Source organism: Vipera berus, assembly GCF_964194415.1.
Source record: "Vipera berus genome assembly, chromosome: 3".
Classification (NCBI taxonomy): Eukaryota; Metazoa; Chordata; class Lepidosauria; order Squamata; family Viperidae; genus Vipera; species Vipera berus.
Window position 1 is genome coordinate 948,640 of NC_138204.1, and position 21,615 is coordinate 970,254.

The following is a 21,615-nucleotide window of genomic DNA, read 5'->3' on the forward strand; positions in this document are numbered from 1 at the left end:
CCGTCTCTCACTCAGGCTTCTGCATTGCTGCCATTCCCCTCCCCCGCTACCACTTTTGTAGGATGGTCACATACCACCTGCCAGGTGCCGATGTACCACAGGTGGTACCCATACCACTGGTTGAAAAAACCTGCTCTACAGAGAGGGAATATTGTCTTGGTAAGTAGGTGGAGATGTGACCAATTTGGAGCTCATTCTTAGATTCATTCTTAGGACACCTGCTGATGGTCACACAACACACTGAGCCAAAGCCAGATAAATCATGTTACTGCATAGCATGTTGAGTGGGCCAGTTCCCCTCCCTTTCTCTCTCGTTCTGGGTCTGGTGGACAGTTGACCTGTTCCAGGAGCAAATGTTGGTTTGGCAGATCACCCAGAAGACTGACATGAATCTTTCAACCAAGACTGTCTCTAAGCATCAAGGTGTCAATGAAAATATTTATCTTGGATCATCTCCATGGGAATTCATTTCTCATCTCCATGGTTATCAACGCTCTGAATTGGTTCTTTCATTCACGGGCAACTATATAACTGGCAGCCTAAGAGAAGATTGGTGGACAACAGAGGAAGTTCCATCCATCTGGACATGTAAGTGAACTGTGTGATGGTCCAAAGGTACCCCAGCTAGTGGAAGGAGTTCCTTCTGAGAAAGTTGGTGGATACATAAGATTGGGGTTGAGTCTCCTGTCCAGCCTTTCCTGCATCTTTAGCTCAAGAGACTGGGGTGCAACTATGAAGTATTCCAGCTTAGAAGGGGTCATCCGTGTCTTCTACAAAGTTGTAAATTGAGGTTGTCACTGCTTGGTTGTCACTGTTTGTTCAATCAGTTTCCTCCAGATGCCTTTCCTATGGAGACTGGACAGCCATCAGATGCTTCTGAGATCTGTCTCTTGAGCTGAGGTGCCCATCAAGTCTTTGACCTTCTTCCAGGAGATGAGATGGTCAATATCGGCAGAAGATCAGAATGTCAGAGTCTGGGTCATATAAGGGGAATCTATGTCCTCTGTGGCTACCATGATTACCTTTAACTGCAGCTCAGTGTCATCCATTTTCAGCCTTTGAGGCTCTGTCATAATGGGAAATGATCAGAATAGAGCAAAATCCGGCCTCTTCCTTCCCCCCAAAACAAGTTAGTAATGTGATTATCTGTTTGAGATGACCTTTAGTTTCAGGCTGGGGGAAATGGCTCCCCTTTCCCTCTTGCCATCAGCTCTGATCTCCTGAATCTAAATATTGACGTTCTTATTCCATTTTTATGCAGCCAAGGATTCGTTTCTGACTTTCTGTCAGCCTGTTTCTTAGAAGTTCAGCCACCATGGATCTAGTCCTCATGAGGTCCTGGATTGGATTGCTCATCTTCTTCTCTGTTGGGATGGTCCATTCTGAAATGGAGGAGACATGTACCACTAACACGAGACTTCAGCCAGAGACATTAATGCGCAGTAAGTAAATGGCAGTTCCTGCTAGTTAAGATTGCTCTAACAAGACTAGAGAAAATTTTCAAGGAAGGAAGGAAAGAGAGAGAGAGAGAGAGAGAGAGGAGAGAGAGGAGAGAAAGAAAGAAAGAAAGAAAGAAAGAAAGAAAGAAAGAAAGAAAGAAAGAAAGAAAGAAAGAAAGAAAGAAAGAAAGAAAGAAAGAAAGAAAGAAAGAAAGAAAGAAAGAAAGAAAGAAAGAAAGAAAGAGTCTTCCATGTTCTCATTTTTCTCCAGGTCCTTCCTTCCTTCCTTCCTTCCTTCCTTCCTTCCTTCCTTCCTTCCTTCCTTCCTTCCTTCCTTCCTTCCTTCCTTCCTTCCTTCCAATCTTTCCCTCTCAAAAATGTTCACGGTGACCTGAAAATGTATTTTGGAACCCGGTTCTCTGCACTATTCGCTCCATACTCCACTGGGCTCTAGTAAAATGTACTTTCGTTAACCGTGGATTCTAGAGTCTTTCTTTGCTAATCGACCAAGTTGGGACAGCTGACAATGCCACGTTACGATATGAGATTGGATTGTTTGACTTCAACATTGACTCTTTGTCCCTGTTTCTAGTGGTCCAGACCTTCATGACAGAGGGGAACATTCTGCAGGAGGTGTTAGAAAAGGCAACGAAAACTGGGGATAATGCCAAAACAATCAACGGTGTAGGAGGGTAAGTTGATTCATTTACTCTGTGGCAGACAAAGGAAGAACCTGATGTTGGTCCCTAGCAGGTTTCCAGGGGTCCCAAGGGGTGAATCCTGAAATTTCCAGCCCATGGTTGAAGTCCCAACAGATCTGGGACTTCAGAATGCCAGCTTACAGCAGCAGAAATAATGAAGAATGGGAAAGCTAAATCTTGGACCATAGATGACCATCCATCCAAAAAGGAATGTGATTAGTGGCTAACTTGAAGGACATCAAGGACCAGGAGTCACTCAAGAGGGCACCCATCATTTTATTATTCCTCTGAGCATTTTTGGATTGGAAAGTTAGCAATGGGAGCATGACTGGGGTTCAGTTCAGAGAAGACAGATTTCATTGGGTTGGTGATCTCTCCCGAGAACTTGTACGTGATTCTAAGTTGACTTTTATGCATAGGGTGATTAGTCCAGGTCATAGTCCATGGGCAAAATGTGACCTGCTATTCTTCACACTGTTTTTTTCTTAAACCTCATAGGATGGAAATTAAAGAATTCCACCCCCCTGAAATTTGCACAGAATTAATGCCACCCAACGAAATAGAGACATCCATTATTACTAGCCTCACAGTTGCTGAGACAAGGTGAGCGAGAGCCCAGTTCTGTTCTTGGTCAAGGAACTGGGAGATGAATGTAGTCCCTAAAGGCTTTGGGATGTTTGTGTGACTTATTCACCCAACTGAATGGAGATTCCTGCCTAAAACATAAGCCATGCAAAGGGTAAATGCAACCAATTTTGATCACCATACTACAAAAAAGATGTTCAGACCTTGGAAAAAGTTTAGAGAAGAGCAACTAAGATGATCAAAGGCTTGGAGACTAAAATGTATGAAGAACGGCTGCGGGACTTGGGTTTGGCTAGTCTAAAGAAAAGAAGGAATAGGGGGGACATGATAGCAGTTATTCCAGTATTTGAGGGGCTGCCACAAGGCAGAGGGGACCAGGTTGTTCACCAAAGCCCCTGAGGGCAGGATAAGAAACAGTGGTAGGAAACTGACTAAAGAGAGAAGCAACATGGAATTAAGGAGAAACTTCCTGACAGAGAGGACAGTTAACCAGTGGAACAGCCTGTCACCAGAAATCGTGGGCGCTCCATCACTGGAGGTTTTTAAGAAGAGGCTAGACAGTCACTTATCTGTAATGGTATAGTTCTCCTGCTTGAGCAGGGGGCTGGATTAGAAGATGAACTTGTTTTTGACAGGGAGAAGTGCGAATCAGGTATTACACATCAGTCATGCAAGAAAAGATAGGTACCCCAAAAGAGAAGCCACCTTCTGTCTGGTGACTCAATTATAAGGGATGTTAATTTAGGAAAGGATACAGAAGTTTCGAAAGAGGTCAGGTGTCTTCCAGGTGCTACTGCCAGTAGGGACAAGAAGCGTATTTCTAAAATAATCAACGCCAGCAAAGACTGTGATGTGGATGCCATTGTACATCTTGGCACTAACGATCTGTCCCAAAAAGATATACTCTCTGTGCAGAATGATTTCCAGAGCTTGGGCCAGGAACTCAGCAGAATAGGCTGTAGACTCACTTTTTCAGAGGTCTTACCAGTGTATAAGGAGCAAAATGGAAAAGGCCAGAAAATAGCAGAATTTAATATGTGGCTAAAGGAGTGGTGTAAAGGAGAAGGCTTTGGTTATATTAGTCACGATGTCTGTAGCTGGTCCAATGAAAAAATGTACAAAAGAGATGGTCTGCATCCATCCAAGAAAGGGACTGAGTTACTTGGCAATAAATTCACAGCTTTTCTGAAGGAATATTTAAACTAAACATCGGGGACAGTGAGTTAATTGATACAGAACATCACTGTCCCCGTCAATCTAAGAAAATAGGGGAACTCAGGCACCACACAAGTTATGTAGCAAGTAGACACAGGGTCAGTCATAAAGGACTCAAATGTCTGTACACCAATGCGCAGAGTATGAACAATAAGCAGGGTGAACTAGAAATTCAGGTAAATGAGGGCGGATATGATATTGTTGCCATTACGGAAACATGGTGGGACAAAACCCACAAATGGAACACACAGCTAGAGGGATTTACATTATTTAAAAGAAATAGACTAAACAAAAGAGGAGGTGGAGTTGCTCTCTCTATAAGAAATAACTTTATCTCTACAGAAATAGAGCACAACAATGATGAAAACTGTAAACTTGAATGTATTTGGGTCAATATAAAAGGGGGAAAAATGACATTGCCATAGGTGTATACTATAGGCCGCCCAACCAAGCAGAGGAAATAGATGAACTTTTTGCTAGTCAGTTAACTAAGGTATGTAGGAAGCGCATCACAATAGTAATGGGGGACTTTAATTACCCTGATATCAACTGGGAGACAAACTCTGCACCAAGTGGAAGATCTAACAGATTCCTGACAAACCTAGCAGACAACTTTCTCTCCCAAAAAGTAGAGAAGGGAACTAGGGGATTAGCCATATTGGATTTAATTCTCACTAACAGAGATGAAATGATAGAAAGTGTTAAAGCCACAGGAACCTTGGGGGGAAGTGATCATGCAATATTGGAATTCAACATTCTGGAGGCACAAGCAATAGAACACAGCCAGACTAGAGTCTTGGACTTTGAAAGAGCTAATTTCAATAAACTTAGAGAGACCATGGGAAGAATTCCATGGATGAGAATCCTAAAGGGGAAAACAACTCAAGAAGCTTGGGAAATTTTGAAAAGTGAGATAATAAAGGCCCAGTCTAGCACAATACCAACAAAGAAGAAAAATAACAGCTCTCAAAAGAAACCAGCATGGCTGCATAAAGAACTCTCTGATAAACCTCTAAGGTCCCTTCCAGATTCTATTCTATTCTATTCTATTCTATTCTATTCTATTCTATTCTATTCTATTCTATTCTATTCTATTCTATTCTATTCTATTCTATTCTATTCTATTCTATTCTATTCTATTCTATTCTATTCTAAATGTGAAAACCTGGACACTGGCTCTCTAGTAGACTGACTCTCTTCTCTCTTGTAACTCCTATTTCCTTTTGTCCAGCTTTATTGGTGAAAGTATGGAGATCTTTCTGGAATCCAAAGTGAGCATCAATGTTAAGATGTCAAAACCTCTCACAGAGTATATTGGGACGGAGAAGATTAGATGTGAAGAACCGTCGTCCTGCAAAGGAATCCTTCCCAGAAGGTGAGAAGTCACAAGACACATCAAGAAGGGAGGGGACTAAATTGGTTTGGGGGAACTTAGTCTGTGGGATTCAGCCAAGGATTCAGAAGTCGCCCAGCTAAGAACAAAAGAGTTCAAATCATAGGAAGCATGGAGAAGGTATAGTTCAGAAACTATTATGTTGAAAGAAAAATCTTCATCAGGGCCCAATCTAAGCTAGGAATAAACAAAATGGAGACTGCTTTAGAAAGAAGGTTGCAGTTTATGGATGAGGAGAGCCAGACAGAAAGATGGCTCTGGGAAAAACTGACCACATGTAGTAGGGAGGGGTGGGTTTTTATACCTTCTTGGGCTTTTGTTTGGAGTTGTTCCTGTGATATGAACTTTGAGTCTGAGTGTGCCTTTCTGATATTCTGATCTTGGTGGGTTAATCCCATTATGTCCCAAAGGTCATATCCTGCTTCCCTGTGGCTGTGGCTGATGAGTGCTGGATTTTTGGTGTGAGGGATGGTTGATTCTAGGGATCTTTCTTCCTAATGCCAGTTTCCTGGCTCCAATCTTTCTGACAAGATTATCCCATCTGCATTTCTGCAGACTTGGTTTCTGTTTGGGACAGAGACTTGAGGGGGGTGGGTCTTTAAAATCCTTTGGGAAAATATATTTTGCCTTTTTAGTATTTCCCAAAATATTTATTTCTCTGGATTCTTCCCACAATCACAAAGATTGGGAACTAGAGTGCCAGTAACCTCTAGTTCCTACCCTTTGGTTCTCCACAAGGTGGTCTGTTTCCTCTCATCTTGATTTCTGGTTCCTGAAAATCAGACTGTCCCATCAGTTGCCCCAGTTCACTCCATCTTGCCAGGGTGTGCAAGTTGATGTAGCTGCATAATAAGTCTTTGATGGATAGTCCTGATAACAACAAAGTCTTAAAGCTTTAACATGGCCTGCAACCATTTCCTCTCTTCTGGTTGCTATGGATCTCCAGGCCAAGCTACACTGAGCTGCAGGCCAGGATCACACCACAATGGGCTGCTTAATTTCGTTGTGAGTTACACAATGACAATAAAGATATTCTATTCTGTTCTGACTGGAGATTAGTGTTTCTCAACCCTGGCTGTTATATACTGGGTTCTTTGCTTGATTGACGAGACGAGGCGAGTGAGTTCAGCAAGAATCATCTTTTATTTGCTTACAGGAACTGAACTGAGAAACAGGGCTGCGAATGCAGCTATTTATACCCTGGCCTCTAGGTGGTGGCCAATAGGTTTAAAGCAACCTATTGCCACTCTAGAAGCAGCCAATGGTGGAGTTGGAGACGGGTTGTCTGAGGAGCTGGGAGCTTCCCTGCTTAAACAACCTCCCAGCAATTAACCCCACGTGATACTCTTTAGTAAGACAAAACCCAATTCATTACACTGGCATCTTTAGCTGGGACTTCAACTCTCAGTATTCCCCAGCTAGCATGAAGCCCACCCACCTTACGTAAAGTCTCCCAGCTGGGGAATTCTGGGAGTTGAAGTCCACCCAACTTAAAATTGATAAAGTTGAGAAACACCACCATCTCTTGTGGTCCTGGCAGGTGCCCGACAGCCCTGCTTGTGTGTAATAGCTCTAAATTCCCAGATGTCTCTTCCCACTTTGTCGTCTTCTTGTTTTCTTCTTATCCTTGTCATTTTCTCCAACACACGCATACCTTTGCATGGCTTGGTTGGGATGAGGATGCCTATGGACATCAGCATGTTCCTTAAAAAATGCCAAGGTGTGGTTCAATTAGCTAGAAATCCAGAAAGCTGGTGTGGATACGTGAATAAAATGTGGGAAGGAAGGAAGGAAGGAAGGAAGGAAGGAAGGAAGGGAGGGAGGGAGGGGGAGGGAGGAGGGAGGAAGGAAGAGGAGGGAGAAGGAGGAAGAAGGAGGAAGGGAGGGGGAGGGAGGGAGAAAGGGGAGAGGGGAAGGAAGGGAGGAGAGAGGAAGGAAGGGGAGGAAGGGAGGGAGGAAGGAAGGAAGGAAGGAGGAGGAAGGAAGGAAAGGAAGGAAGGAAGGAGGAGGAAGGGGAGGAGGGAGAGGGGGGAGAGGGAGGAGGAAGGAAGGAGGAAGGGAGGGAGGGAGGGAGGGAGAGGGAGTGGGGAGGGGGAGAGGATGGTGAGGAAGTAGGAGGAAGGGTGGAGGGGAAGGGGGAGGGGAGGGGAGGAGGGAAAGGGGAGGAGGGGAGGGGAGGGAGGGATGGAGGGAGGAGGGAGGGGAGGAGGGAGGAAGGAAGGAAGGAAGGAAGGAAGGAAGAGAGGAGGGAGGAAGGAAGGGGGAGGGAGGGAGGAAGGGAGGGAGGGAGGGAGGGAGGAAGGGAGGGAGGGAGGGAGGGAGGAAGGGAGGGAGGGAGGAGGGAGGAAGGAAGGAAGGGAGGGAGGAGGGAGGGAGGAAGGAAGGGAGGAAGGGAGGGGAGGGGTGGAAGGAGGAAGGAAGGAGGGAGGGAGGGAGGGAGGGAGAGGAGGGAGGAGGGAGGGAGGGCGGAGGGTAGGGATGGAAGGTAGGATGGAAGGGAGGGGGGAGGGAGGAGGTTGGAAGGGAGGGGGAGGGAGGGAGGGAGGGAGGAAGGAAGGGAGGGGGGAGGGAGGGAGGAAGGAAGGAAGGAAGGAAGGAAGGGAGGGAGGGGGAGGGAGGGAGGGAGGGAGGAAGGAAGGAAGGGGGAGGGAGGGAGGGAGAGAGGGAGGAAGAAAGGAAGGGAGGGAGGGAGGGAGGAAGGGAGGGAGGGAGGGAGGGAGGAAGGAAGGAAGGAAGGAAGGAAGGGGGAGGGAGGAAGGGAGGAAGAGAGGGAGGAAGGAAGGAAGGAAGGAAGGAAGGAAGGAAGGAAGGAAGGAAGGAAGGAAGGAAGGAAGGAAGAGAGGGAGGGAGGAAGGAAGGAAGGAAGGAAGGAAGGAAGGAAGGGGGAGGGAGGAAGGGAGGAAGAGAGGGAGGAAGGAAGGAAGGAAGGAAGGAAGGAAGGAAGGAAGGAAGGAAGGAAGGAAGAGAGGGAGGGAGGAAGGAAGGAAGGAAGGAAGGAAGAGAGGGAGGGAGGAAGGAAGGGGGAGGGAGGGAGGAAGGGAGGGAGGGAGGGAGGAAGGGAGGGAGGGAGGGAGGAAGGGAGGGAGGGAGGGAGGGAGGAAGGAAGGAAGGAAGGAAGGAAGAGAGGGAGGGAGGAAGGAAGGGGGAGGGAGGGAGGAAGGGAGGGAGGGAGGGAGGAAGGGAGGGAGGGAGGGAAGAAGGGAGGGAGGGAGGGAGGGAGGGAGGAAGGGAGGGAGGGAGGGAGGAAGGAAGGAAGGGAGGGAGGGAGGGAGGGAGGGAGGAAGGAAGGGAGGAAGGGAGGGGGAGGGAGGGATGAAGGAAGGAAGGAAGGGGGAGGGAGAGAGGGAGGGAGGGAGGGAGAGAGGGAGGGAGGGAGGGAGGGAGGAAGGGAGGGAGGGAGGAAGGAAGGAAGGAAGGGAGGGGGAGGGAGGGAGGGAGGGAGGAAGGAAGGGAGGGGGGAGGGAGGGAGGAAGGAAGGAAGGAAGGAAGGAAGGGAGGGAGGGAGGAAGGAAGGAAGGAAGGAAGGAAGGAAGGAAGGAAGGAAGGAAGGAAGGAAGGAAGGAAGGAAGGAAGGAAGTCATCTCTCAAATTTCTAGGGCTATAAACTTTTACATCTCCTTGAGAACAAGCTTGAACTGAGCTGAGCTGATCTGGGCCTTGGGAAAGTGGGGTGGGCACCATTTGTGCCCGGCCACAGCTGCTTTCCCCAAATGCAAAGACCTCACGTGATCTTGATTCTATCCCTCTGTTAATGCAGCCTAGCACTGTGTTGGCTTTTTTGGCAGCTGCCGCACACTGCTGGCTCCTACTTAAGTGATTGTCCAGTGGGACTCTGAGATCCCTCTCACAGTTACTACTATTGAGCAAGGTACCGCCTATCCCACGGCTGTTCAGCCTTTTCACCTATTCTACCACTTTTAGGATATGGCAACATCCAAGTACCACCAGTCGCCTAGCAAGGGGTCAAAAACTTGATGACCAAAAAAAAAGGGGGAAAGGAGTGATGAACTACAGGTAGTCCTCGACTTACAACAGTTCGCTTAGTGACTGTTTGAAGTTACAATGGCACTGAAAAAAGTGCCCCCAAGCCACAGCCGAGCAAGACGCCTGCCTGCCCGCCCGGTGGCGCTCTTCCTCCCGTCCGAGGTTTTCATTGTTGTGAGCATTTCTGTTGAGGATTGGCAGTGGGGTTGGGGTGGGGTGGTGGTTTTTATTTCCCCCCCCTCTGCTGGGTAGTTGCAGCAGGTTTTGGTCACTTCACATGACCCTGGGACACTGTGACCATCATAAATATGAATCAGTTGCCAAGCATCTGAATGTAAATCACAAGACCCTGGAGATGCTGCAACATTCCAGCTGATCGGAGCTTCTTCTGGGCTCAGAAAGGCCAGGATCAGCGCTGAGCTCCAGCTGGATCCTGGCACTGATCCTGGCGCTTCCGCTGAGCCCTGACAGCCCTGCAGCTCCAGCCGTCTCTCGCTCAGGCTTGTGCGGTGCTGCCACCGGTTCAGCTCCTTCCCCTCCCCCGCTACCACTTTCCTAGGATGGTCGCGTACCACCTGCCAGGTGCCAACGTACCACGGGTGGTACCCGTACCACTGGTTGAAAAGCTGTGGCCTATCTTATACCTGTGCATTTGGTTTTTCTTGCCTAAACGTAGAACTTTACTTTTCTCCCCATTGAATTTCATTTTGTTAGATAGGGCCTAGAAGGATCTTGAGCCTATTTTTTTTAAAGTATTGGCTATCTCCCCCCCCCCCAATTTAGTGTCATTTGCAAATCTAATAATATTTGATTTAATAATAATTACAATAATTTATAATATAATCATTTTAATAATAATTACTTTATAATTTGAGGTGTCCTTGGTGCTCTCTGAGCTTGGTGGTTTTCATGACCCGACTAGGTAACATCATCAGTGCTAGAGAGGAGTGCTGTTTACCATCAGTTTATATTCTGGCTTCTTGCCTGTCTGGGGTTGTGGAGAGGAGGAGGAGGAGGAGGAGGAGGAGGAGGAGGAGGAGGAGGAGGAGGAGGAAGATGACTGTGTGGTCCTTGGTACTCTCTGAGCTTGCTTGTTTTCTTGCAGATGTTTCATTACCCATCATCAGTGCTAGAAAGGAGGGGGATGTGGAGGGAGGAGGAGGAGGAGGAGGAGGAGGAGGAGGAGGAGGAGGAGGAGGAGGAGGACTGTGGGGTCCTTGGTGCTCTCTGAGCTTGCTTGTTTTCTTGCAGGGGTTTCATGACCCAACTAAGTAACATCATCAGTGCTAGAAGGGAGTGGAGTTTGTGCAGAGGAGGAGGAGGAGGAGGAGGAGGAGGAGGAGGAGGAGGAGGAGGAGGAGGAGGAGGAGGAGGAGGAGGAGGAGGAGGAGGAGGACTGTGGGATGCTTGGTGCCCTCTGAGCTTGCTTGTTTTCTTGCAGGGGTTTCATGACCCAACTAAGTAACATCATCAGTGCTAGTAAGGAGCGCTGTTTGCTGTTGGTTTATATTCTGGGGTCTTGCCTGTCTGGGTGGGTGGGCGGGGGTCTTAGAGATTCTTTGGTTGGGCTGTTTATTAATGGCTCTGGCAGTTTCTTGATGGGGGTGTTGCTTACTTGATTGCTCGTCTGAAGGTGACCTTGGAGTTAATCTATGCCTATCCGGGTGCCGATCCCAGGTGGAGAGGGGCTGGGGTCTTTTTGTTCCCTTTTGGGCTGATTGACTGTCTCTTTTGCATAGTCCACAGATGTGGTTGATGTCTATGTGTCAGTTGATGGCTGATTTGTCAGAGGGCCAGGCTTCTGGAAATTCCCCGGCATTTTTGGACTAGAAAGAATCCCTCAGACCACCCCCACTCATCCAGACAGGCAAGACCCCAGAATATAAACTGACAGCAAACAGCACTCCTCACTAGCGCTGATGATGTTACCTAGTTGGGTCATGAAACGTCTGCAAGAAAACAAGCAAGCTCAGAGGGCACCCAGGACCCCTCATGTCAACCCTGAGCTACAAATATTCTGCTTCATTGGTACTTTATAATTTCTTGGTTTTGCTTCTCCTTCAGCTCGCTTTCAGAAATAGTGGGCAAATTTTTGAATGCTACACTTGCTGACTCCCTGCCTGGCAAGGTAAGTCTTGAGGACTGGAGATTATAGAATCATGAAGGAGGGGACCAGGGTCCAGAGGTTTGAGGGACCTCTTTGCTCCTCTTGGTTCCACCTGGTGGGAGGGGCATACTCCAGGCCCCATCTAAGAGGGATTGTTAACCTATGGGACCCAAGAAGCAGGCCTGCCCCATGGAACACCCTCCTGTCTGAGGTCAGCTGACCTCATCTCTGCTCCCCTTCTGGAAAGCCTTGGAGGCCATCAGAGTAACTCTGAGTCTCATTGGCGAGATGGGCAGCCTTATCAACTGATATAAATAAAATAAATCAATACACCCTAGAGGTTACAGCCACTCCCCATCACTCTGGGGTCCAGCTGCAGCCATGCTCCTCGCCCCAGAAATGTTGGGGGAATTGGTGAGATTTTAAGGACATTTGGGTGGTGGGACTCAGGATGCCTGGGTGGAATTGCTGGGCGATGTGCTGGCATTCCCCCCTCCCCAAACCATAGACATAAAAGAGTCTATTTATTGGAGCTGCAGAAGCATATCCGATCTGAGCAAGGATTCCTGAAGCAGGTTTTATTCCTAAAGAATAGAATAGAATAGAATAGAATAGAATAGAATAGAATAGAATAGAATAGAATAGAATAGAATAGAATAGAATAGAATAGAATAGAATAGAATAGAATAGAAGAGAAGAGAAGAGAAGAGAAGAGAAGAGAAGAGAATAGAAGAGAAGAGAAGAGAAGAGAAGAGAAGAGAAGAGAGAAGAGAGAACAGAACAGAACAGAACAGAATAGAATAGAATATAAAATATAAAATAGAATAGAATATAGAATAGAATATAGAGTAGAATAGAATATATAAAATATAGAAAATAGAATAGAATAGAATAGAATAGAATAGAATAGAATAGAATAGAAGAGAAGAGAAGAGAAGAGAAGAGAAGAGAAGAGAAGAGAAGAGAAGAGAGAACAGAACAGAACAGAACAGAATAGAATAGAATATAAAATATAAAATAGAATAGAATATAGAATAGAATATAGAGTAGAATAGAATATATAAAATATAGAAAATAGAATAGAATAGAATAGAATAGAATAGAATAGAATAGAATAGAATAGAATAGAATAGAATAGAATAGAATAGAATAGAATAGAATAGAATATGGAATAGAATATAGAATATAGAATATAGAATATAGAATATAGAATATAGAATATAGAATATAGAATATAGAATATAGAATATAGAATATAGAATAGAATAAAATATAGAATATAGAATATAGAATAGAATAGAATAGAGTAGACTGGGATGGGATAGAATAGAATAGAATAGAATAGAATAGAATAGAATAGAATAGAATAGAATAGAATAGAATAGAATAGAATAGAATAGAATAGAATAGAATAGTGATTAGACACACAAGGAATTTGTGTCCGATGCATAAACTCTTGGTGTACAAAGTAACATAATCATAGGATACCAACAGGAGAAGGTAACAGGAAAGATGAAAAGGATAAAAAGCACTGTCTCATTTATCGGAACCATGACACCTACTACATGGGTAAATATCCTTACACATAAGACAGTGCTGTGAGGTATCTTTATTGGACATATATAGAAAGATAGAGGTTCTCCTGACTCACAACTCCTGCTCAAACAGCAGGTGACAGTCGTGGATAGAAGAGGCTTTGCACAACTTCATGTTGTGTGCCAGTTGCGTCCTTTCCTGGATTATGAGTTCCTGCACACAGTCACTCGTGTCCTGGTCATCTCCTGGTTGGATTACTGCAATGCATTCTACATGGGGCCACACTTGAAGGCTACCACGCAGTGGTGTGTACTGCTCTTTGAGAGGGGTGTGCAACGCTGTACTTGTATGAGCTGCACTGGTTGCAGATTTGCTTCCGGGTCCAATTCAAGGTGTCGATTATTATCCCCTTGAAGGCCCTCTGTGTGGCATGGGCCCAGGGCGGCCGAGGAATCTTCTCAGCCCAACGGGAGGCTTCTGCCCCACAACTCGGGTCCCACCGACCAAGAAATTTCATTCGGTGGGATCCAGGAGAAGGCCCTTGTCTGCTGTGCTCCCCCCGTCTTCTGACTGTTCTCTCATGGGGGGATGCGTGTCATTCCTCACACCCCCGGCCTTGCAGAAGAGCCTTAAAACCTGGCTCTGCCAGGGGCCCTGATGGGGGTGCTCTATAAGTGGGGGGAGGCCGGTAATGGAATGGGACAACCAGCCGCAGGCAACTCGCCAAGGGACAATTCAACAATTCAAGTTTAATTATTTTAAACAGTTTAAAAAATATTTTAATTTTGCCGTTCCTGTTTCATTGTGTCCGTCCTTTGCCATCCTTTCTTCAATGATTCCATCCCACCGTTTCTTTGATATTAGGGTAACTGTTGTCCCATAGCGAGTTGTCCCATGGCAACTTGGCCGTGGCAAGTTTCCCGTGGCGAGTTGTCATAGACCCGACTGACGGGGTAGAGGGCAGATTCCCACCTAACTGTTGCCTGCCCCCTTGGTTTTTAGTTTCTTCTTTAATTGTAGGAGGAGGAGAGGCAGATCCTGGAGGCAGAATCAAGAGGAATCAGTCTGGGATCCCTGCATTCCCATCAGCAATTCCAGCCCAGCCTTCCTTGAATGCTGTTACCCAGCACCCGTTTACCACTGGCCGTAGTTGTCTAGATTCCTATGGACAGGCCTGAGCAGTAAACCTTAACTGGAACTTAGCACGTGGTCCTGACTCTTTGTGCTTGGCGTTAATCTTCTTGAAGTTCATTGTTTTGCATTATCTTTTTTACCTATTCATCATTCTGTAAGCCACCCAGTGAGATGGCCAATATATCTATATATATCAAATTTATATGCATGTGTAAGTGTACACACATGCACACACACAGAGACATATATTCTTAGTGCTCTTTGAGCTTGGTGGTTTTCTTTGAGACGCATCATTACCCAACTAAAGAACATCATCAGTACTAGAAGGGAGGGAGAGATCTGCTTCCTTCCTGGGAGGAGGAGGAGGAGGAGGAGGAGGAGGAGGAGGAGGAGGAGGAGGAGGAGGAGGAGGAGGAGGACTGTGGGGTCCTTGGTGCTCTCTGAGCTTGGTGGTTGTCCTGCAGATTTTTCCTGACCCAACTAGGCAACATCATCAGTGCTAGAAGGGAGTAGGGGTTGCAGAGAGGAGGAGGAGGAGGAGGAGGAGGTTGAGGAGGAGGAGGAGGAGGAGGAAGAGGAGGAGGAGGAGGATAGGGAGGAGGGGGATTTGGAGTCCATGGTGCTCTCTGAGCTTGGAGGTTTTCTTGAAGATGTTTCACTACCCAACTAGGCAACATCATCAGTGCTAGAAGGGAGGAGGAGGAGGATCCTTGATGCTCTCTGAGCTTGATTGTTTTCTTACAGACATTTTATTACCAATCTAAGTAGCAGCATCAGTGCACATGGTCACTGTGCACAAGAGTTCTTGAGCAGGAAATATATCATTCTTCATAAGCACCTGCCATCTTTTGCTTGTTCAGCTTTGACATTTTAAAACTTTGCTCTCCTTCTTTAGCAAAGGGCTTCAGCAGGGAAGTGAACTGGGAGGAGAAGGTGGTGAACTGGGGCGAGGGGACGAAACACAAATGTCTCCCCTTGTTCAGTCTTCCTTTCTCCATGCCCTCATTGAAATTGAAACTGAACTGAAATATCACACAAAGAAAAGCCCACGGTTAATATGTTGTATAAAGAATGGTGGCAGAAATTGGGTATGTCTGGTCTAATGAAGAGAAGGACCAGGGGGGACAGGATAGCACTCTTCCAGTATCTCAGGGGCTGCCCCAAAGAAGAGGGAGTCAAGCTATTCTCCAAAGCGCCTGAAGGCCGGACAAGAAGCAATGGATGGAAACTGATCAAACCCAGAAACATTGGCATTAGATGGGGGAGGGGGCTAGATTTGGGGATCCAGTGGCTGTGCAATGACTTCAAATTAATGACACATTTAACCCTGCTCAGGTTGCTCATCTCCTACACTACTGTGGGAAGTCAGCCTCCCTAAGAAGGAAATATTAAAAGGGCAGAAAAAATATATTTCCTCAAAGGATCTTGAAGAGGCAGAAAAGCATGCCCAGTTTTTCTTAATAGCCCCAGGTCTCCCTCCCCCAAGCAGAAACCAGCTCTGTAGAAATGCAGATGTGATAATCCATTCAGGAAGGTTGGAGCCCTCCAGATAGAAGCTTAGGAGACAAAGACACCTAAAATCTACATACCCCACCCAAATTCTAAGACAAGACATAATACAGTAGGATTAACTCATAGATGCCAAAGGGACACAGGTCAAAATACATGACACAGGAAGTACAAAGCCTCAAACCAGGAACAGGAAATAACCTCCAAACAAAAGGCTCCAGACGATATAAAAACCCACTCCCTACATGTGCCTTCTCTCTTTTCTGACACAACCATCTTCCTGTCTGGCTCTCCTCTTCAACCTTCTTCCTAAAGCAGTCGCCATGTTTATTCCCAGCTTGGACTGAACCACGATGAAGACTTTTTTTCCAACACTACCCAACAACAAAAAGAAGTTCAAATGAGAGAAAAGAGAGATCTTGCACTTTGACAGGAGAAACTGAATGCACAGGTATAGAATAGGTGGTACCTGCCTCAACATTAGTAACCATGAGAGGGATCTAAGTGTCCTAGTAGATCACCACTTAAGGATGAGCCAGCAGTGTGCTGCGGAAGCACAAAAAGACAATGCAGTTTTGGGCTGCATCACCATAGAGATAGCATCAAGATCAGGTGAAGTGTTAATACCACTTTAAGGCCACACTTTGAATGCTGCATCCAGTTTTGGTCACCATGATGTAAAAAAGAGGTTGAGATTCTGGGAAGAATGCAGAGAAGAGCAACAAAGATGATAAGGGGACTGGAGGCTAAAACATATAAGGAACGGTTGCTGGAATTGGGTATGATTCTAGTCTAACAAAGAGAAGAATTAAGGGGTGACATGATAGCAGTCTTGCAGCATTTGAATGGGTTCCCACAAGGAAGAGGGGGGTCAACGTATTCTCCAAAGCCCTTGAAGGCAGGACAAGAAGCAACGGATGGAAACTAACCAAGGAGAGAAGCAACCTAGAACTAAGGAGGAATTTCTCAACAGTGAAAACAATTAAGCAGTGGAACGGCTTGCCTCCAAAAGTTGTGGGTTTTCCAACACTGGAGATTTTTCAAGAAGAGACTGGACAGTCATTTGTCTGAAATGGTGTAGGGTCTGCTACTTGACCAGGGGTTGGACGAGAAGACCTTTGAGGTACCTTCCAACTCTGTTATTCTATATTCTTTACCTAAATCTTTTGGGCCCCTGTCCCAAGGCAAAGTCTCTCTGCAGTTTGGAATAGTGGTGGATATCTGTAGGTTTGGTTTACGATGAGGGTAAAGGTTTTTCTCCGAGCTTGTGGGTTGGTTTCTGAATGTTTCATTACCAGGTTAGGTAACATCTTCAATAGAGTTTAGGGCAGGGGTAGGCAACCTTGGCTCATTTATGACTCATGGACTTCAGCTCCCAGAATTCCTGAGCCACAGCTGGCTCAGGAATTCTGGAAGTTGAAGTCCACGAGTCATAAAAGAGCCAAGGTTGCCTACCCCTGGTTTAGGGGATCCTTCACCCTCTCTCTGCAGTCCTATCTCCTCCCAAAGAGGAGATGTCTACTCACGTCTCATATCCAGCTTGAGGGCAACCCTGATAAGGAAGTTGCATCATCTCAACAAGTGAGCAACTTACAAATTCTAACAGATTAGGTACCGCCAAACTCATTAACATGGGACTTTCCCAATACTGCTGCTACTCTGGAAAGGTGAGTTTTGCTCGACCACAGAACTGACCTATGGACATCAACAGAGACCTGCCTGGCTTCCCCCAAATGTTCAGCCAATGCAACTTTCGGATTTCCCACCTCTTCTTCAACCATCTTGTGAAAGAGGAAGGAATGTGGATTCTCACTGCATTAAGTCACCCTGCTTCCTGGCTCTATAGGAGTGAAATTCCCAGTGGGGAGAATAAATAGAGCAAGAAGCCCAGGTGTGGGGCAGACAACTTCATCATGTCTTCTGGAGGTCTTCTTCTCCTGCTGGGATTCTTCACCCTCTGGGCAGAGCTGATCCATGTCTCTGGCCAGGGCCGGCCAGGTACAGCTTTCAAAATGATCTTGAATGGGCGGAAGTGATCGGAGGGCAGAGTTCTCCCTCAGTAAAGGAAAACCAAGAACTCCAATCTAGAACCTCTGTCTTGGTGATGCTTCTTATGTGAAAGTTCTTGAGAAGTTAGTTGGGTATCAACAGAATAGGAGAGAGAAATGGGAGGGGGCCCCAAGACACAGAAATGCAATTTTAGGGGAAGGCTGACCTATCTTAATTCAATGCAACTGCAGAATCACAATTTTAAGCAACCGGAAGCATCCATTCCAGATGCCCAAGCCAAACCCCAGAGCAGGAAACCAAATTGAAACATCTTAGATGGCTCTCAATAGTTTGCAGACTGAGTATGCTAGGAGGGCTGAAGGTTGGGGAAGTACTTTGAAGACTTTTGTGCTACCTAATCAAATAACATCTTCTCCTCCATTGACACAGAGTATTGTGATCTTCCTGCTGACCCTGGACCATGTAGAGGTACAATAACTCGCTTCTACTACAACTCGGCTTCGAAACAATGTCAAGAGTTTACTTATGGTGGATGCGAGGGGAATGCCAATAATTTTAAGACCAAAGATGAATGTCACTACACCTGTGTTGGTAAGTAGGGAAGGAGCTGTGATGGACTCTTCCAATACAAGAGAATTTATGTAGCTCAAGGTTGAATTGTGGGGTCCTTGATGCTCTCTGAATAGAAGGGAATCTTTGTCACTCAGGGTTGAACTGTTGAATTTCTGATGCTCTCTGAGCTTGGTTGTTTTCTTGCAGACGTTTCATGATCCAACTAGGGAACATCATCAGTGTTTGAAGGTAAGGGGGTTTGTGAAGAGGAGGAGGAGGAGGAGGACTGTGGGCTCCTGAGTGCTCTCTGAGCTTGGTGGTTTTCTTGCAGACATTTCATTACCCAACTAGGGAACATCATCAGTGCTAGAAGGGAGGGGGGTTTGCAGGGAGGAGGAGGAGAGGAGGAGGAGGAGGAGGACTGTGGGGCATGCTCTCTGAGCTTGGTGGTTTCCTTGCAGATGTTTCATAGCCTGACTAGGAACATCTTCAGAGCAAACTGCGTATGGGGTTTGCTCCCAGTTTATGTACTGCAGCTTGACCTACAAGTCTTGGTCAGAGTGTTGTTTTCTTTTTGACAGTTCCTTGATTGGGGAACTATTTTCTGTGTGGTTATTTGTCCCTGCCTATGTGGTTGTTGGCATGAATGTTCCACCTGCCCTCTTCTGGAACCATCAAAGAGCCATCTCCATCTGGGTCCAGGTGTTGTTGAGTGGCCCAGCTCAGAACTGATGTGAAAGGTAGATTGAGATAGATCAGGGGTCTTTAAACTTGTCCCTTTTATGACTTGTGGACTTCAACTCCCAGAATTCCTCAGCCAGCGTGCCTAGCTGAGGAATTCTGGGAATTGAAGTCCACAAGTCAGAAAAGGGCCAAGTTTGAAGACCCCTGAGATAGATGCTCGGCACACAGACAAGGAGAGCCATCTTCCTCTTTGGTAGAAATGGGAAGTGCACATCAAGGACCCATCTCTGGATTAGCCCAGCTGTGTGTGCTGAATGGCCCAGCCCAGAACTTCAACCACAGTCCCTGAAGCTCCTCTGCATTTAGTCTAAGAACTTCAGGGCAACTTGCAGGAGACCCAAGGAAAGAGTACTCTCTTGATATCCAGAGGGAGAGTTCTATCTTTCCCCCTCTGTTTTTGGGTAGGGGGCTGAGGGTATGTGTATCTACTCCCATTCCCTGGAATCTCTTCCTGATGGGGAAGGCAGACCGAGATGGGCTTGCCCACCAGGAGTACCACCTTCCTCTTTGGTGGAAGTGGGGGATGCACATTTGCATCCCCAGCATCCTGAGTCAAGAGAGAGGAGCCCAGTTATACGGTCTGTTGAAGGAAAAGTCTTCATCATGGTTCAGTCCAAGTTGGGAATAAACAACATGGCGACTGCTTTAGGAAGAAGGTTGCAGTTTATTGAAGAGGAGAACCAGACAGGCTCTGGAAGAAAAGAGAGAGAGCACATGTAGGCAGTGTGTTTTTATACTCTCTGGAGCCTTTTGTTTAGAGTTGTTCCTGTGGCATGAACTTTGACCCGAGTCTGAGTGTGCCCTTTGGTCTCTGTGGGTTAATCCTATTAATCTTAGAGTTTGGGTGGGGTATGTAGATTTTAGGTGTCTTTGTCTCCTAAGCTTCTAACTGGATGGCTCCAACCTTCCTGAATGGATTATCACATCTGCATTTCTACAGAGCTGGTTTCTGCTTGGGGAAGGGAGTCTTGGGCCTATTAAGAAAAACTGGGCCTGCTTTTCTGCCTCTTTAAGATCCTTTGAGGAAATATATTTTTCTGCTCTTTTAACATTTCCTTCTCTGGGGGGCTGACTTCCCACAAGTCCAACCCAGAGTCGTGAGAGGTTGACCCCAGCAGAAAATGGCTGTGCTTTGTGGGAAATGGGAAGAGGTAGGATCCGGCTCCAGCTGGAAACGTCTCATCTGGATATATGGAAATGTTTTGGGTCCTGAAAGGTCCAGAGATGGGATCTTGTTTGCTCTGGGATTCCAGTTCCAGAGGAATCTCTGAGCCTTGGGGTCTTCTATTTTGCAGAAAAACCTGGGGTGTGCCCCAAGGCCCCTCCAGGCACAATCACTATTTGTCCTGTGATGTGTGGAAGTGACTGGGAGTGTGATGGGAAGCAGAAGTGTTGCCGTTATGGATGCATGGTTGCCTGCATGGACCCTGTCTAAGGTAAGAGCCTTGAGTTTTATGCCACTCTGTTGCGTTTTGTCAATCCCGGTAAGGACTGGATCCAGGCAGATCACTCTGGAATCCCTGAAACTTCCATCTTTCTTGAATCTCCTTGGCTGAGCCAAGCCCCAAATAGGATGGTGATGAAAGGAGAACAACCAGGTCTTCTCCAGCCATTCGAAACCAGGCTGTGGAGGCCAATCCCAGCTCAGAGGGATGGACAGACAAGGTGGAGGGAGGGCGAAGTTCTCTCTTAGCTGAGCCTCAAGAGATGATCTGATTCTGGCTTAGGAAGGTGGGGGGGGGCTCTTTAACTGCAGAGGATCTGGTCTTCTTTGCTTCTTTCCTTGGTAGAACAGTGACCCCCCCCCTCCCAATTCAGCTGCTGCTGGGTAGTTGTGTTGGAGAAGATAGTCCACCTGCCAGCCTGGTCAGGAAGCCAGAAGGTCCCAGGCAAGGAGGACTACCAGGAGGAGGAGGAGAGGCCAAGACAGAACCCCTTGCCCACTTTGGTCCAGCTCATCCTCTGGGCAGACCAGGTGACCCGAAGGTCCATAGCTTCACCAGGGGCACCAAAGATAAGCTCACTTTTATTTAATGAAGCAGAACAGGAAAAAGGGGAAAAGGAAAAAAAGGAAAATGCTCCCTGACAGAGTTAGGAAGCTCCTGTGAACAAGTCCAAGCTGTGGCCTTGAGGTCTCTTGGAAAGAAAGGACGGGGAAAATCTCTAGAGGTCTTCTAGTCCATCCTCCTTCCAAAAAATCCTCACAGCAACCTGGAGAGATTCTGTCCCAGCTTTGCTTGAAACCTTCAGTGATGGAGCCCCATAACTCCAACGGGGAGGCTGCCCCGTTGCTTCCCTTCTCTCCCAATCAGGACATTCCCCTGATTTCACGTCTGGGTCTCCGTGGTTTCAATATTGGGTGGGTGGGGGGGGGAGTTCCTGGGCAGCACCGCAAGCAATTCTGGGCAGAAACCTCTCATCTGAATGTTTGTTTTTACAGCATCACCAACGAGGAGACCCACCTGAATTGGCCCCAACTCTCCTGGACCGGCCTGGAGACACCCCCTCCCCCCAGAAACCCACCCTGGCTTCATTCCTTCTTCCCTGCAATAAAGCTTTGGATCCTGGCTTCCTTCTCTGTCTCTGGTGTCTCCTTCTGCCCCTTTGGGGGTTTTCCCTCCCCACCTCGATCCGTGTCCCCCCCCCCATGTCAGAGAAAAAGGAGCCCAGAGCCTCTCCTGGGTCCAGAAACCCCTGCCCCCTGGC

At 46.8% G+C, this 21,615-nt stretch overlaps 1 protein-coding gene across 1 annotated transcript; it reads left to right on the forward strand.

Moving 5' to 3' along the window:
• Positions 1 to 555: 555 nt before the first annotated feature.
• On the forward strand, positions 556 to 14,147 carry LOC308666997 (BPI fold-containing family B member 6-like). The gene is made up of 7 exons (XM_081326037.1): positions 556 to 588; positions 1,262 to 1,442; positions 2,032 to 2,131; positions 2,639 to 2,743; positions 5,172 to 5,315; positions 11,382 to 11,445; positions 13,981 to 14,147. Exons 2-7 carry the CDS (start codon positions 1,316 to 1,318, stop codon positions 14,071 to 14,073), a joined length of 633 nt encoding a protein of 210 aa, XP_081182163.1. The 5' UTR covers positions 556 to 588; positions 1,262 to 1,315; the 3' UTR covers positions 14,074 to 14,147.
• The last annotated feature ends 7,468 nt before the right edge of the window (positions 14,148 to 21,615 follow it).